The 18963-nt window shown below is 40.6% G+C and overlaps 1 protein-coding gene across 1 annotated transcript in view; it reads right to left on the bottom strand.

The window, feature by feature from the left end:
- rbm18 (RNA binding motif protein 18) overlaps positions 1-18963 on the bottom strand; it is a 28158-nt gene that overhangs the window by 7560 nt on the left and 1635 nt on the right. The window contains exons 2-3 of the mRNA XM_052037052.1: positions 17129-17247; positions 3613-3739 (exon numbers count right to left, since the gene is read on the bottom strand). Coding sequence (XP_051893012.1) covers positions 3613-3739; positions 17129-17241 — 240 coding nt within the window. The 5' untranslated portion in view covers positions 17242-17247. The remainder of the gene's footprint in view (positions 1-3612; positions 3740-17128; positions 17248-18963) is intronic.

Below are 18963 nucleotides of genomic sequence, written 5' to 3'. Positions count from 1 at the left end.
AAGTGTAATGATGCCCTGGTCATTTGATTATACAAAACACTCTAGTTATGAACTACAAGAGAATCAGGCTGCTCAGACAACACTTACAGGCCACTTGAGATTCAATCACTATTTAGGATATCATCTTAACCCCTTAATTGTTACAGGCTGGATACACTCAAGGCCAGATATGCAACACTCCATTTGAACTGCTATTTTTAAGTATATTCTGAATGGCTGGTGAAACAGCATTAAAACCTAGTTTACAAAGGATCATAAATGCCGACTACATGTTAAATCAATAGCCTAAAGTATAGATTCAAACATTAGATTTTCTACAGTAAAACAGCACGGCTCTGCATCATACTATCAGAATGCAGAATTTGGGTCAGGTCTGCGAGTTTCATAGTGGACTTGCAAATCAGTTGGTTCTATCAGGTTGGGATTGAGGCACTTTGTCAGTGTTGCTGCTTAATGCAAATAAATTGAGAAACAAAACTGCTTTCAGCCGTCACTGCAACAACTAATTCCAAATATAAATAATTTGAGCATATTACCAATGCTCAACAACTAACTCTGTTAAAAGTAGAAGCTACAGCTAGAACATTTTAAAACTAGAAATTAAAACAAAAGGCCCAGTTCTCAGGATTTACATGGACAAAAATTCACTGGGCCGGCAGCCAGTAACGCACCAGTTTGTTTGCTTTTAGCCTTTTAAAATTAAAATGGATATACATGCTGAGTCATTAGTGATAAGGGGATGGCCAGATAAGAATATTCCAAGATGAAAGCCTAGTAATTTCTAGGGTAGGGACATGTTCGGCACAGCTTTGTGGACCAAAGGGCCTGAATTGTGCTGTAGTTTTTCTATGTTTCTATGTTCTAAAGCAGCCAGTTAATGAACAGAAGGGGCAAGCAGATATAAAAAGCCAATTATTAAGTCAGAAGAGGTGCACAATCATAATCTCAGTGATTATTGAAAACGAGATTGACAAGGAAGTTACCCAAAGGGTAGCCAAACCACTGTGATTAGTGGCGAAGATCAGTCAACAGAAAGAGAAACCTCCTAAGAAATAGCAAAGGCTGATTATAATTTTCTTAAGTAATTAAGAATGCCAAATTGTGCTGGTCTTCAAAAAAGAGGAAAACCAGGAAGTTATAGCGCAGTTAATCTTACCGTAATTGTTGGTGATCTGATATAGCTATTGGCTTCCCTAGATAATCTAGTCATTGCTAAATGGAGATTATCAGAGTTTTACTGTAAATAGCATCAGACTGCACCAACGGGTGGCTAAAACTTTATCAATTGCAAAGGAACTTTAGGTAATTGCAAAATGGATTTCAAAAAATAGGCATTGCTCTACTCAGGCAGTGCGTGTACTGTAGAATGCTCCAACACACACCACTGCTGATGCTCACAATATAAAACCACACAAAATACACCAGCTAATTGGTTGGAAAGGATTGTAAGAGTATAGATGGTCCCAACCATCACAAAAATGAGCCAATCTGTGGAGATCTCAAGGAAGGGATCGGTGACAGGACCATTGTTGTTTGTTGCACATATAAATTAAGGATGAGAATGTCAGCAGACTGATTAACAAGTTTTAATACTAGAGAGGCACATAGTTGTGGGGGAGGGGAAGGTGTTATGGAGAATGTTTACATACAAAAGTTAGATAGTTATAAACTGGCACACACAAAATAAATCAGAGCAGACCAACAAGTCAAACAATCCAAATGAAGGGTGGACAGAGCTCAGGATAGGTAGACTAGCCTCAAAGACAAGTTTGTTGATCTTGAGTGATGCCAAGAAAAAGAACTGCAACATTTAGCTGTTGGTGCGTGACAGTTTAAGACCCAGTTACTTCATCTCACAGAATGCTGTGATCCACTCTGTAACATTCATAAATCTCTCAGTTTCAGTCAGGTGATGATTTTAAACACAGCAGGCTTTTGTGCCCAATCTTGCCAAAAACAGGTCCAGAAAATATGTTAGCACAACACAGCTAACAAGATTCATTTAAACAATATGGTAACATAAATCAACATTCAAGGGCTGGCTGTCCTTCACAGCCAAAGCTGTTTTTGATTTTCAGGGTTGCCTTTCTTTGCAGGAAAATGCTAAATGCACCTTATTAGCATGTGAGAGGAAGTGAAGTCAATAGAAAAAAAATACCTGAGGGAGGGCACCTCAGGTCATCAATTATTAAGGGCTGTACAGTTGACTGGTAAACAGAGTGGCTCAGGAGTTTCTCCTCATGTTCTCGGCAAAGGTCATCTGGTCTTTATTTTCCTTTGGTGCTACTATGCTCTAATATTTGAAACTCTGCTCCCGGCCAATAGTTTACAGTTTTCAAACTTATACACAAGCGATTTGTGAAAATTAGGGTACAGGTCTCTGTAAATATTTTTTAAAAATCCCTTAAGGTACTGAAAATAACATGACTTGCCCTCATTTTCAAACATGCATGCACTGAATTTTGCGTTACATCTAGTTTAACATTTTATACAAGGAATGTCCAAACTGAAATTTCACTACAATCACTGTACTTGAAAAAATATTTCACAAAATTTGAAAGAAATCAGCAGTGAACTAGTGAAGTGCATTTTAAGATTCCACAAATTTTGCACCTAGACTAATAAACATAAAAAGAATCTCTAATCAATAAGGGAAAGATATTCATGGCAGCAGGTTTAAAAGATGACATTCTTAGAAATTAGAATGCAGAAAGTATTAGTTAGTAATATTAGTTACTAAGTAATAGAAGGTATTAGTTAGTAAGTAGGTATTAATGCCTTCCTAGCCTCCCGAAGCTAGGAAGACATCAGTTAAATTAAACCTACAATTTAATTAATAACATCTTATACAGTTATTCACTTCCCCCTTGTTGATGGTACTGAAATGCTTTTGCAGCAAAGATTATCCATAGAAGTCAATACAGTTCACACTGATGGTTCTTCTGAAAGCAACAAGCTGCTTTTCTCTGGTGATACCCCAGTATAAGCCTTTTCATTACAGTTGGGTATTAGGGCCACAACATATAGTACTTGACCTAGTTAATTATGTTTTAAGCCTTTTATATTTTCAAGATGAACTAACAAAGCTGCTGCAGGCAAATTCTTGTAATATTGGGAGACTAATACAAATTACAATGCAGGGAGTGGCCAAGGTGACACAGGCTGATAAGTTACACAGAAACCAACGTGAATAATAAATGTGTGAAAATGACAATTGAATAGATTTGCTCCAAGGGAAGGAATTAAAAAAACATGCTAAAGTGTCATTAAGATCACACTCTAAAAACAATGAATCAATTGAATATCATTCCATATGTCTTTGGTATTCACATAAAGCAGGTATTTGAAGGCACAGCATCAACCCTCATTAAACTTAATGGAAGAAATGCTTGGATGTTTTCAAAAAAGCATTAACTACCAGTACAGCCAAGTTTCAAGTCCAGGAATAATAGTCATACTAATAAGACTTCAATTCAGAGTGCAAACAATTTGAGCAGTGAATTACAAACTATTTTCCAAAGTTTTAGCACCTCCAAACAATATAACTTTTGAAGGAGGCTAGGAGGCACAAGACACTGCAGATGATGAAATCAGATATTTGAAGATACATACCTCTTTAGTCTCAAAATTCACAAAGCAGTAGCCTCTAGGCTGCCCCTCAAGCGGACCCGATTTATGGAACAGGAAGTCAAACTGCTTCACTTTTCCAAACTTCTGGAGCAGCTTTAGAAGATTATACCTGTGAAGATGGGTGTGTGCTCATTAATATATTGTTGGCTTGGAAAGGAATATTACCATTACAGAGGAAGCCCATGCCTCCACACAATTTCAGTAAAGTCCCACAGTATCTCACTGAAACACACAGAATTCTTATGGCTTGACATGGTCAGTGCAGGGATGATGCTTCCCATGGCTGGGGGTCTAGAATATCAAAGTAAGAGCTCAACTGTTCAGGAAGGAGATGGGAAATTATTTTTCACCTTTTTAGAATTTTCTTCCAAGAGAGCCATGGAAGCTCAGTTGCTAATTATATTCAAAACTGATAGTATTGGCATTGGTTTATTATTGTCACTTGTACTGAGGTACAGTGAAAAACTTGTCTTACAAACCTATCTTACAGGCCAATTCATTACACAGTGCAGTTACATCAAGTTAGTACAGAGTGCATTGAGGTAGTACAGGTAAAAAAAATGCACTCTATACAAACTTGATGTAACTGCACTGTGTAATGAATTGGCCTGTAAGATCGGTTTGTAAGACAAGTTAGATTTTTGGACAGACGAGGAATACTGACATAGTACAGGAAAGTGACACCGAGATAGGAGACTAGACATGATCCTACTCAATGGGAGTTTAGGCATGATGTGCTAAACAGCCCACTCATGTTATGTTCACATAGACTGGTCTGAATTGCAAATTCAAGGAGGTGATTTTGTGTTTTTGCCAAAGGCTTTATTAGGGCCATGATCCTTTCTCAAACTGAAAACACTGCGCTAGGCTCAGGTCACACTAATTTACAGGAATCTGTCACTGGTGAGGGATCAGTCCTATGGCATATATTCATCAGAAAGAATGCTCCTACGATTCAGGCAATTGTGAAATGAACATTGCTGCAGGCACGTTAGCAGCACGGGGAGTGGTTAGCGTCAGGAAAGCTAACGGAAGAGTAAAAGACCAGGCTAAGTTGTTAATCCTAACCAAAAGGGTTACCAGAGGGAATGTGCACAAAGGATGGAGAAGCAGGGAAGTAAATATTTTTTGGACTTGGAAATAAATTAAATTTCCTGTTAGCAAGTTAGCAGTAATGTGATTGACAGATACCCTCACAGGCAACTTTGGTGTGTTTCAAACAAAAAGAGCAGCACTTTCATTTATAAATATTCCACATTTTTCTTTAGTAGAAGTTTGGGACTCAGCATATTTCAGTTTAAGACTGTTCTGTTCATTTTGTTGCTCTTGCTACTTCTCACCAACCACCAGGGAAACCCACTACTGTTTATAGAATCGCGGAAACCTATGGTTCTTAATCCACTCCAAATCCACTCTTCAGTTCTCAGTTCTATATTGGATACATATCTTTACATCGTAACATAAAACAAAACAGATTAAATTGGTATTTCATGGAGAATCTTGTCAGTAACATTTGACTTCATGAAGTCCAAGGCAGCACCAGTTCAAAGAAAAAGAGTCCCTTTCCATTAATAGTTTGACCGAAGGAAACTAGACACAGCTACAATCTACAAACCAGCCCCATATCCATAACTTTTTGAAAGAATATTAAGACATTATTTTATATAGGTACAGAGACTCATTTTTAAGACCAATCTTGCGTTTCCAGGACACAGTCAACAACAACAATGTATTCAACAGCTGCAAATGCAGTCTGTCAATCAATCACACAAATCTTTTCCACCCGATTCTCTGCCAAGTTTTAAAAGCACTTACAAAGTTTCTAATTGTACAAAGCTATTGTGGCAAATGTTTGTTCAGCCATTACGTGGTAACTTTCTATGACATTTTAGCATCACAATGCAAAAATTTAACTGGGATGTTGACCACAGATCACTGCAGAAAGCTGGTGATACAAGAAGAAACCAGTTAAGGCATTACCTTTAATATCACCATCAACTTTACTGACAAAAAAGCCTGAAAGCACGTACCACCAGGCTTTAGGACCCTTAGTACGATAAGATGCGCTCTTGACCTCACAATCTACCTCGTTATGGCCTTGCACCTTATTGTCTACCTGCACGACACTTTCTCTGTAGCTGTAGCACCCTATTCTGCATTGTTATTGTTTTCCCTTGTACTACCTCAGTGCACTGACGCGATGAAATAATCTGTATGGATGGCATGCAAAACAAAGTTTCTCACTGTACCTTGGTTAAGTGACAATAATAAACCAATTCACCAATATGCACACACTACAAATTTCTATTAAAATAACTCTATATTAGCCCCCTCTCCCACCAGGTCTTGACATACTAAAGAACAGTACTCTCTTGCTCAGAATTGAACCACAGTAAATAGTCTAACGGTACTGATGATCTGGATGCCATTGGTTTGGTAGGCAGATTAACAGCTTCCCTTATTTTCCCCCTAGCAGTGACCTTCACGTACAGAGCTCCTCACCCTTCTCAATCACCACCCACTGAGCCTGTAGGTTTCAGGAGGGAGCTTGAGGTTTTAAAAGGCTGCAAAATGCAGGCAAGGATGTCAAGAATTCAGGGGCAGCCAAAGATTTAGATCCATGGACATTACATGTTTGAAACAAAACTACAGAAGAATTCCATAAATGGGATAGGTGATCAGCAAAGAGAAGGGCAAAAGAAAAGGCATTTAATAAAAAGGATAGGGAAACTAATACAGCAAGAAAGGAGATTGGGCAAAACAAGTGTTTAACAATGAAATCAAAGAGATTAATATACACACAGTCTACTTGATAGACTTTTGGTGGAGATAATCACGCATTAGAAAAATGTATAACTGACAGTCAGACTAGTGGGTACGTCAGGGAGGAGATAGTTCTGGAAGAGGTTACGCTACAGAAAGATACTGGTGAAACAGACAGACACGGGTTGGGGGGGGGGGCAAGGAGGAAGGTGTTAGAAAAAGAACAAACAAAAAGGAAGAGAATTTGGAAGAAGAGAAAAGTAATGAAATCAATCCTAGAAGTGAAAGAATACAGCAGAAGCCATTCCAGTACAGGAGCATCACAAGAGAAGTACTTATCTGCTATTGTCTGACCAAAAAAAACCATCAAAAATAGTTACTGTGAAGTATCCAAGACCAATTGTAGCTGTGGTATTGTTAACACTGCAGTTCATTTAAGTTATTTCAGTATTGCAAACAAGGCAACCATCGGGCTGACCCCTGCAACTCACTCACAACCTCTCCACGTCCATTTCATTCACCAAGAGCTATTTAAATGCACTCAACCACACTGAATCACTGGTATTGTGCCCATTTTCTGATTACAGTTCTGAAAAACTAAGAAGTTTGTTTTATATTAAAAGACGATACCTAGATAGAAGCAGCTGTTTAGAAATTCTTGGTATCGTTTAAAACAACTGAGCACAACATTGAGGGGTCTAAAGAAAATATTAAATTAAGACAGGCTGAATGACTTTTACCATCGATAACTCTCCCACGTGAAAGGGCATTATAGAATTGCCCCGGCTGAGATCGCCCACTGGACTACACCTAATATTCTGAAACACAATGAGAAGCTAGCTTTGTAAAGCTCAGAAATGCAGCTGCCTTCCACAATCAGCAAATTATAATTATAGAGTCAGAGCATTTTTTAGTTATGGAGTTGTACAGCATAGAAACAGGGCTTTCTATGATGACCATCATGCCTATCTATACTAATCCCACTTTATAAGATAAGATATAAGATTTCTTTATTAGTCACATGTACATCGAAACACACAGTGAAATACATCTTTTTGCGTAGAGTGTTCTGGGGGCAGCCCGCAAGTGTCGCCACGCTTCCAGCGCCAACATAGCATGCCCACAACTTCCTAACCTGTACGTCTTTGGAATGTGGGAGGAAACCCTCGCAGACACGGGGCGAATGTACAAACTCCTTACAGACAGAGGCCAGATTTGAACCCGGGTCGCTGGCGCTGTAAAGCGTTACGCTAACCGCTACACTACACTTGTGTGCATTAACTCCATATCCCTTTGTGCCCTGCTCATACCTGTCCAGATGCTTCTTAAATGTTACTGCTCCTGCCTCCACCACTGCCTCTGACAGCTTTTTCCAGATACCATCTACTTTGTGAGATTAATTTACCTCTCAGATCACCTTTAAACCTCCCCCCTTTCACCTTAAACCTATGCCTTCTAGTTTACCCCTGCCATGGGAAACAGACTCTGGCCATCTATCTATTCCTCTCAATTTTATATACCTCCATGTCACCTCTCAGCCTCCTTTGCTCCAGGGCACTCTCCTGACATTTATTCCTTAATCAAGGTAATAGGTTAATTGGCCACTGTAAAATGCCCCTAGTGTAGGTGGGTGGTAGCAATGTATAGAATGTAGAGCGGATAAGGAAAATTAGTGTGAGCATGGTTTATTTCCTTATATGTCAATGAAATATGGAAACATGGAAGTACTTTAGAACATTGTCATCGTAAGGCACTGCAGAAATGAGTTCCTCTCTGTTTGGAATGTTTTACCACAGCCAGAGACATGAAAAAATTCTGTTAAGATTATAAAGTTCTCTAGGTTACAGGTATTAAAAAAAATTACAATGGATCTACTCTGAGAAATACTGTCAAGTGGATGGGTTCTTGTGGTATAAAATGCTGAAAATGAACTCAAAAGGAAAACAAAACACATGAAGCAATAGTACTCATCTGAATAGACTTCAAATGCTAGGTCTATTTACTTTGAAGTTGATGAGAAGGAAGTATTTAAGTAACAGCTAGACTGTTCTAATGATGTTAATACTGTACTTCAGTTGCCAACAGAACCACTTAGCTTTTTGCCTATCAACGAGGCGTTGTGTGAACTTCAGGGCAATCACTTTGACTGCTTTTTTACACAAGAAACTCGCCTGATTCCGACAATAAAATTGGAACCATGCAAAGGTGCGATTCTGGATTGTATGGAATATTTGGTTCATTAGTAAAATACACTGAAAGCACGCAGTGTGGGCAGCAGTCACAATTAACAAGCTCCCAGCTGCCCACAGAGCAGTGGCCATGCACCTTACTGCCAGGCAAGTTTGTCTTATACTTCCTGACAATTGATGTGGACGTGAGTCACAACAGCAGCCTCCCCAATTCTCTTCTCTTTCCTCTTCCTCTGGCTTTCCACCTGGCACTGCTACAACTATTCAAAAATTTTTGCCATTAGAGTCAAGGCTTCTTTCTAAACAATAATATCCCAAACACCGAAAGCAATAAAACAGCAGTTGACTACATATGCTAAATCAATCATCACCAGTGATTGTACCCTGAGGAACAATGCTAGCTGATTCTGACGTAGCCCTGTTACAACATCTAACAGTATAAAAGCTGATATTAGTCTAAATATAGAAACTTATCCCTAACTTTACTGTTTTGACCAATATTAATATTCTTACGTTTTCTCCAATTTCTTTAGAAAATAATTAGTAGCAATTAAATTCTGTTAAAAGTAAAGAAAGCACTTGCAGTACTGATTTATTATGAGTGTAGATGGAGGTACAAAATGAGTAAAAATCCATTGCTCAATTACCTTTACACAGTTTGTTTTAACTAGATTGCTCAACTACAAGCAAACTAACATCACCCCAGAATACATTAGCAAGACCAGATTGGCATCAACATTTTAGTAACATATGTCTCAGATTGTGGGATGGCAACTGAATCCCTACAGTAACATTTGAGCCCTCGAGCTGACAACCATTTAAAGTTCATAGAGGTGACCTAATGACAAGGCAGCTTATTAGGTTTTTCCATTTTCTTCCCCACATGAAATACTTCTCAGATTCAGTCTCTCAGACCACACTGGCAGTCAAAGCTCTGCTCCTTCACCTGCCCAATCGGTGGGTACTTGAAGAGTTCTAAAATCAATAAGGAAACTTTGGGCAAATGTGTCTCAGATTAATGGTGTACATCTTCTCAACAATGCAAGGGAAAGGAACAAACACCAGATGGTGGCTTAGGTAATAAAACTGCCAAAGACATTATTTTGTGTGTAAGAAACAGTAAAAAGACTAGTATAACAATAAAACATATCAGCTTCTCCACAGAAAGTGAATGACAACATGAATGGACTACTTTGAATATCAACCTTGTATGCTATTTTGTTATTGACTGTCAATTTTGTCTCTGTTTGTCATTGGTTGCTTTAGACACAATTAAATTAGAAAAAAATAAGAATATTTTAAGTAATCAATACATAGTAGGCTCAAATAGAACCTCAAAATGCAAGTTCAAAGAATATTCACAAGATGCCTGCATTTGAATTTAATGATCCTGTCCCTTCCTCAAATAATTTACCAGACAAAAATAACTGTGCAGTGGACAAAGTCTGGACATTATTTTAACACCACTATGAAATCAACACATTACAGTCAGGTTTATTATCACTGACATGTCATGAAATTTGTTGTTTTGCGGCAGCAGTACTGTGCAAGACAACGATATAAAGATTACCATAAGTTACAAAAACAAATAGTGCAAAAAAGGAATAATGAGGTAGTGTTCGTGGACTGTTCAGAAATCTGATGGCAGAGGGAAAGTAGCTCTTTCTGAATCGTTGAGTGTGGGTCTTCAGGCTCCTGTCCCGCCTCCCCGATGGCAGTAACTTGAAGAGAGCATAGCCCAGATATTGAGGGTCCTTAATGATGGATGCCACCTTCTTAAGGCATCGCCTCTTGAAGATGTCCTCGATGGTGGGGAAGGTTGTGTCCGTGATGGAGCTGGCTGAGTCTACAACCCTCTGTAGCCTCTTTCAATCCTGCGCATTGGAGCCTCCACACCAGGCGGTGATGCAACCAGTCAGGATGCTCTCCACCATGCATCTGTACAAATTTGCAAGAGCCTTTGGTGACATATCAAATCTCCTCAACCTCCTAACAAAGTAGAGTCACTGGCATGCCTTGTTTGTGATTGCATCAATGTGTTGGGCCCAGGACAGATCCTCTGAAATGTTGACGCCCAGGAATTTGAAGCTGCTCACCCTTTCCACCACTGAACCCTCAATGAAGACTGGTGTGTGTTCTCCTGACTTCCCCTTCCTGAAGTCCACAATGTTACTTGGTCTTGCTGACATTGAGTGTGAGGTTGTTGTTACAACACCACTCAACCAGCCGACCTATCTCACTCTTCATCGCCATCTGAGATTCTGCCAACAACAGTGGTGTTATGTGCGAATTTATAGATGGCGTTTGAGCTGTGCTGAGCCACACAGTCATGAGCGAAGAGAGTAGAGCAGTGGGCTAAGCATGCATCCTTGAGGTGCGCCTGTGTTGATTGTCAGTGAGGAGGAGATGTTACTACTGATCTGCAGTGACTGTGGTCTCCTGATAAGGAAGTCAAGGATCCAGTTGCAGAGGGAGGTACAGAGGTCCAGGTTTTGAAGCTTACTGATCAGTACGGAGGGGATGATGATGTTGAGCACCGAGCTGTAATCGATAAACAGCAGCCTGACGTATGTTTTGCTGTTGTCTAGGTGCACCAAAGCAGAATGGAGAACCAGTGAGATTGTGACGGCTGTAGACCTGTTGTGGCAGTAGGCAAATTGCAGCGGGTCCAGGTCCTTGCTCAGGCAGGAGTTAATTCTAGACCAACCTCTCAAAGCACTTCATCACATTAGATGCGAGTGCTACTGGATGATAGTCGTTGAGGTAGCTCACCCTGTTCTTCTTGGGCACCGGTATGATTGATGCCCTTTTGAAGCAGGTGGGAAACTCTGACTGCAACAGTGAGAGGTTGAAGATGTCCTTGAACACTCCAGCCAGTTGGTCAGCACAGATTTTCAGTACCCTGCCAGGTACACCGTCAGGGCCTGATGCCTTGCGAGGGTTCACCCTCTTGAAGGATGTTCTGACGTCGGCCTCCGAGACAGAGATCACAGGGTCACCAGACCCTGGGGATTTGCACAGGTGTAGTGTTATTCTCCCTTTCAAAGCATGCATAAAAGGCATTAAACACATCAGGGAGTGAAGCATCACTGCCATTTATGCTGTTAGGTTTTGCCTTATAGGCAGTAATGGCATGCAAACCCTGCCACAGCTGTCGCACATCCGATTGTGCCTCTAACTTCACATGGAATTGCCTTTTTGCTCTCATGATGGCCTTCCATAGGTCATACCTGGACTTCTTGTAGGGTTCTTTGATTGCTGGTCTTGAACACCAGAGATCAATTCATTCAGATCTGAAAATGAATCCCTGAATATGGTCAAGTCCACTCATTCAAAGCAGTCCTGTAAATGCTCCTCCGGCTCCCTTGACCATGCCTTCACGGTCCTCACCACTGGCATTGCGGTCTTCAGTCTCTGCCGATATGTCAGGAGAAGTACAATCAGGTGATCAGACTTGCCAAAGCGTAGCCATGGGATGGCACAGTAAATGTTCTTGATGGTGATGTAACAGTGATCGAGTGTGTTGGCTCCTCTGTTTCCACAGGTGACATGTTGGTGGTAATTTGTCAGACTTCTTCAAGCTGGCCTGGTTGAAGCCTTCCCAATCACCATGGGGGACATCAGGGTGTGCTGACTCGTGACTGTTGATCACGGTGCTCAGCTCCTCCAGTGCCAGCTTGACATTTGCCAGGGGTGGAATGTACATAGCTACCAGGATGACAGTGAAGAACTCCCTCGGCAGATAAAATGGATGACACTTGACTGCCACATGTTCCAGGTCAAGGGAACAGGACTGCGACAGAACCGCCACTTCTGTGCACCACGATGAGTTAATCATGAAGCAAACGCCGCCGCCCCTGCCTTTACCTGATGCCGCCATCTGGTCCATGTGGTGGGTCGTGAAGCCCTCGGGCTGGAGTGCTGTGTCCAGAGTGCTGGGGGGGGGGGGGGGGGGGGGGGGGGGTTGGTGAGCCATATCTGTGAAGCAGAGTACAAAACAGCCCCCGATGTCCCTCTGGTACTGCAGTCTTGCTCTGAGGTTTTCTCAACATTATTTTCCCCAGAGACTGTACAGTAGCCAGGAGGATGGGCCTTAGGACTCTGTGTTTCAGTTTTACCTGCAGCCCTTCCCTGCAGCCACGTTTCCTGAGACAATGGAGACATTCCCTGAGCTTCCAGCTGCTGCACTGTACTGATAAACATGCTTCCCTTTCTGTCTGTGGAGTGAATATATCAGAGCCAGGTGCTGGAGTTGCAGTGGATGTGGTTTATATTTCCTGATGGAACCGTTTACTGTGCTTCAAGACATCACTAAATTCTTATACTTTGCATCCAATCGGAATCACGAGTAATTCAACAGTCTCCATCCCACTCCCCCTCTGCCTTGTCTCCCACACTGTTCCAACAAGTTCAACACTATCTTGAGGAACAGCACCTCATCTACAAACTCAGCACATTACAGCCTTCAGCACTCTGTAAAGAATTCAACAAGCTAAGGCATTCTGCTCAGTTTTCTGTCACTCAGTTTGTCCTTTTCCTCTCTCTCTTTCTGTAGTTGTATGTCATCAGTCTCCTATGTATACTGACACCAGACACACCTTCAGAACCCTCTTTAAGCAGCAGCACCACCGTTTGGGCCATTCAATCTCTTGTGGTCTCCACCTATCATAGATCTACCCTTTTATTCTCACCACTCCTCCTTTTCTCTGAAACTTAGAAATGAAAGAAATGTTTAATTTTCCCATTCTGAACAAAGTTAACATTTCAGTTGGATGACCTATGTTTCTCTCTCCACAGATGCTATCTGACAGAGTGAGTGTTTTCAGCAATTTCTGGTTTTATTTCAGAATCCACTAGCTTGTATCTCTAGGGCACTTCACTACAACTAAAATCTCAACATTTGTATACCCACTAACAGCAGCACACTCGATTTCCCAGAATAAATTGTATGAGTACATGTGAGCAGCACAAAAATCATGGTCATGGAGTTGTACAGCACGGAAACAGACCAACAGGTCCTTCGGCCCACCACGTCCTTGCCAACCTTTTTGCCCATCAACTCTAATCCCATTTTCCTGCATTAACACTGTATCCTTCTACACCTTGCCTATGTAAGTGTCCATCTCATTGCCTCATAAACATAGTAACTGTATCTGACTCCACCACCTCCTCTGACAGCACGTTCCAGATATCAACCACTCTGTGTAAAAAAACTTTCTCCTCAAATCCCTTTTAAATTTCCTTCCTTCAACTTAAACCTTTGCCCTCGTCTTTGGGGTAAGATTTTGACTACCTGTCCTATCAATGCATCTCATAGTCTTATAAACTTCTACTGGATCACCCCTAGCATCCTTCGCTCCAAGAAAAACAAAATTGAACTTTTTTTGATTAAAACCAAATGCACGGGCTATTTTTTAAAGGTCTAATAAGCATTAAGACACACCACTAAATTCAAACAAAATACAAGCTGCTCCAATACAGTTGCGACATTGGTTCTACCCAGCAATGTGCAAGTTTGCCAACCTGTCACTTGACAAGTGGATACTTCTGTTAAAGACCTGCAGACAAGTCTGCTGCAGCCTGGCCAGCCAGAAGCACTGGTGTCTAACGCGCTCACATTGTCAGAAACAAGGTACGTCAATGTGAAAGAGAACAGGTAGCGGTTGTAAATGGACGAGTAGATCCAAACAAAGAGAATATAGAACATTACAGCACAGTACAGGCCCTTTGGCCCACAATGTTGTGCCAACATTTTATCCTGCTCTAAGATCTATCTGACCCTTCCCTCCCACATAGCCCTCCATTTCTCCATCATTCATATGTCTGTCTATGAGTCTTTTAAATGTCCCTCATGTACCTGCCCCCACAACTTCTGCCGCACCCACCACTCTCTGTGTAAAAAACTTACCCCTGACAGACCCCTTGTATCTTCCTCCAATCACCTTAAAATTATGCCCCCTCAAGTTAGCCATTGCTGCCCTGGGAAAAAGTCTCTGACTGTTTCCTTTGAGTTGGACAAACCCCAGTCTGGTGAATTATCACCAGTCTACCCTTAATCATGAGCAAAGTGAGGGTATGTGCCATTGTCAGTGCTCCCTTATTCATCAGTAACCTGCAACATGAACTCCTGACTTAATCGCAGCCTTGGTCCAAAGAATTCCATAAGTGAAGTGAGAGTGACTGCCCTCGGCATCCAGGCAGCATTTGACTGAATGTGGCATCAAGGCGACCTGGTAAAAATGGGAGTTATGGACATCAAGAGGACAGACTCCAATGACTGGAGTCATATCTCACACAAAGGAAGGTAGTTGTAGCTGCTGGAGGTCAATCATCCCAGCCCCAGCATATCATTGGAGAGTTCTTCAGGGACACGTGGAACAGTGCACCTCCCTAAGCTTCAAGCTCTACCACCAAGAAGGAAAAGGCCTGCAGACGCAGTGGAACACCATGACCTGTACGTTCCCCTCTCAGTCGCGCACCATGCTGACTTGGAAATAGATTGTCAGTCCTTCACCGTCACAAGTCCCGAAACCAACAGCACTACTGAAGCAGCTCCACCAGTATGTCTTCAGCAATTCAAGATGGCAGCTCACCACCACCTCTGCAAAGGCAAATATCAGCCTTGCCAGAGACATCTAGATCTGGGTAAATGAGTAAATCAATGTAAGAAATAGCAGCAGGAATAGGTTATTTGGCCCCTTTAGCCTTCTCCATCATTCGGTAGGTCATGGCCAGTTTTCTGCATCAAACAATATTTTCCTGATCAATCTCCATGTTCCTCGAACATCCAGAAGTCTAACCACCTCTGTTTGAAATGTAATCAATGACTGAGCCGGCACAGAAGGTTCAGAATTCCAAAAATTCAACATCCTCTGAGTGAAGAACCTTCTCCTCATTTCAGTCCTAACTGACCTGTCCCTTATTTTGAAACGGTGACCCCTATTTTAGATTCTTAAACAGGGCCAACATCCTTCTTGCATCTTGCCTGTCAAGCCCTTTATGAATTTAGTGTTTCAATGAGATTGCCTCTCATCCCTCCAAACTAAGGATTATAGACCTAGCCTACTCAATCTTTCCTCATATGACAGTCCCACCATTTCAGGAACCAGTGAGAAGAATCTTTCCTGCACTCCCTATATAACGCATACTTTTTTTTTCAAAAAGATGTGAGACCAAAAATATATCTAATACTCCAAGGATGACCTCACCAAGGCACTACAGAATTTCCTCTCTTTCTGATTCTGAGAAAAGGTCTTCCTCCTGAAATGGTAACTGATCTCTTCTCACAGATGCAGCCTGACCTGCTGAGTATGTCTAACATTTTCTGTTTTCACTTCAGATTTCCAGTATTTGCTGCATTTTTAATTTACTGTATAACTGTAAATTATAAAAGCCTTCAATAAGTTACCACATTGTAGGTTCATAATAAAAGCTGTGTCACGTGTAATTAGAAAATGCGTTGCCAAATTGATAATTAATGGACTAAAAGATAGAGGGCAGAGATGGGGGTGAAAATGGTAGTTACATAGATTCATGTCAGATAAAAAGTGGCACTCTGCAAGGATCAGTGCAGACAATACCTGTTTATAATTTAAATTGATGATTTGGACCTTGGAATAAGTAATTAAGCATTAATATTTGAAAATGCCACCAAGCTAACACTAAACCTGGTATATAGTCTCCAAACTATAAAATGAACAATGAAAGTGCAAAAACTACTTACAAAGATGTATCCAGAAACTTCATTACCAGATTGGGCAGGACAAGTATGGAGAAAGTATTTTCAAGCATAAAAGACTCTAAAACAAGAGGACTATGTGCAAGATAATTACTCATAAATCCAACTGGGAATGAAGGAGAAATGTCTCTGCTCACAGGATGGTTAAAATGTGGAACACACAGACAGAAAAATATTGAGGTAAATATTTTCACTGTTTCCTAAAGGACAGGTGACAAGCAATGACAGAAAGGGGATTCAAAGATAAGCTGGAAATGTTACATTAAAGTGCATTGAATGGAGGGGGGGGGGGGATTCACTTTGGAGTACATATAAATACAATAACCAGGGCATTTTGCAAGTTTAAAATTATTTTTTCTATATCCCCAGAACAAAAGTCCCAGAATATGTGGGCTAAATAGTCTGTTTCTGGGCTTTTTAATTCTGTCATGTATTTCTATGCAGTCTTGTATTTAAAAAATATATTTTTCATAAGTTAGAAAACAGGCTTCATAATTAGATGCAATTCTCTTAAAAGGATTTTTAAATCTCATGGTGCTATGTGATGACCATACAGCAGGGACCCATTAATTTGCTGGACTCTTATCTATTTCATATCAGTCAAGGTATAACACTCTACAGACATTATTGTCAGGTTGCTTCATGAAAAACATATTTAATACAGAAATAAATGGTGTACTTGATATCAGTTTAGCAATTAACATGATTATGGATGTTCATACATCGTTTTGCTATTTCACACAATGTTTAGCGAAACAAAATTTTGAATTGAAACTGTGAAAACCAAGGCAATATTTACTGTACTCACTCAGTTAACCTGGAATCGAGATTGCCAATCCAAAGACGATGTCCCTCCTGTGAGGAGCTTTCGGAGAGAATAGAAGCGTTCTCCAACGGAAGAGATTCATTTTCAGTCCCCATACGTCACTACAACAAAGAACGTATCACCACTTCAGCATGACCAATAGTACCTTACTCCCAATAAAATCCTTTTGAGATTGGTTGTCATTATGACAGAGGGAATGCAGCAGTCAACTTGCACAAATCAAGATCCCACACATCAATGCTGGAAAATAAGTATTTCATTAGTTAAGAGCTCAATTCAAAGTAGCAAAATGCAAACATAGGACTGATGTCCAACAACACATATTCACAGACATTAAATCCAGTTCTGCGGAAATTTAAATCATCTTTCTGGCTCTTTATTTTCCAGGTACTGGCATGTTATAATTAATATGCACACAGCAAACCATCGTGCATTAATTAGAAAATAGACATATCCTTTATGATCACGTGTACACACTTTGCAATTTGGTGGACAACGTGCTAAATAGAAATCATTTTCAATTCAACTTTTCAATTAATATTTTGAGATGGTAATAAACTTTGCATTCTAGAATAAAATAATTCATATAGATATGAATTGAAAAGTGGAGTTGAAAATGATTTCCAATGCTCTCAAAAGGCAAAGAGGAAGGCAACAAGGTAGAGAAATTGAAGGAGTTCCAGAGAACAGGGAAATATTGTAGAGCAGTGAACAAAGTTGCTGCAAAAAGAGCTTGGAAGAAAGATTAAACCATGATGGATTTAAGAACGAACATCGGGTGAAAATACAAAAGGACTGCAAAAGGATAAATTGAAATAAATCTGCTGCAGCGAGGGCAAGGAGATAATCAGAAACTTGGAGAGAATGTGGATCACAAATTGTGGCTGGCAAAGATGGAACCAGGAGGCTTGCAGCAATTGTTCTCGTCTTGTCTCATCTCATATTATAATAGGATAAAAATTGGACAAGTTCTGTAAAGACTGAATTAGTAACAACTCCCAACACATCATCTTTAGTTCACTCCCTGTACACTCGTTGAAAATTGCCCCTTTTCCACCAGTCCCAGCACTGTTTTTAAATTCTATTTAACAAATAGGTTTTCGGTAATCGGGCAGGCAGTGACCATTTTGAACAGCAACAATAATAATAAATCATCTTACAAAGCACAGGCACATTGCAAACATTCCATCTGAATCTGGACGTCACAAAAGTGTTATCATAGAGATAGAAGTAGGTGATTTTAATGACCAAGAGGAGATGGAGTTGTATGTTCAGTGCAGGATATCTAAGTTGGGAACAATCTGCATCAGCCTGAAACACACTGGCACAAAGCACAACAGATTCAGTGGTTAAACAATAGTTTGTGGCAAGGGAAGAAGACAATAGCTTTGGTCCCTCCAGGACTATATGCTTGACAAGCAGCCTGCCAAGACAGAGGGAGCAAGATAGGGGTGGGTGTCATCAGCATAGATGCATTTCTGAAGGATGTAGATTAGAATTAGGGTGGTTTGTTCAAACATTACTTGCGCCTGAGTGGAAACCAAAAATTTTGTTATAGCAATGTGGCCAGAGTTGAACCAGATGAGGACTGTCACACTCAGCTGGAGAATGGAGGAAAGAATTTAGTGGCTGATGTGTTCAGCAGGTCAAAGGCTGCATGCTGAAACAGGACGATGCACAGTGCAGTGAACAATCACAGAAGGCTAATTATGATTTTGCTTAATCAAAGAAAACAAAATTAGCAGTTATGGTGCATCAATGCTCTCGTAAAACAGCTTTACAACATTTCTATAACCAACACCAAGGTCTAACCAGGT

The sequence above is a fragment of the Pristis pectinata genome, chromosome 23 (genome assembly GCF_009764475.1).
Source record: "Pristis pectinata isolate sPriPec2 chromosome 23, sPriPec2.1.pri, whole genome shotgun sequence".
In the NCBI taxonomy this organism is placed as follows: domain Eukaryota; kingdom Metazoa; phylum Chordata; class Chondrichthyes; order Rhinopristiformes; family Pristidae; genus Pristis; species Pristis pectinata.
Note: the sequence above shows the minus strand (reverse complement) of the source record. Positions and strands in the feature narration are given on the sequence as shown.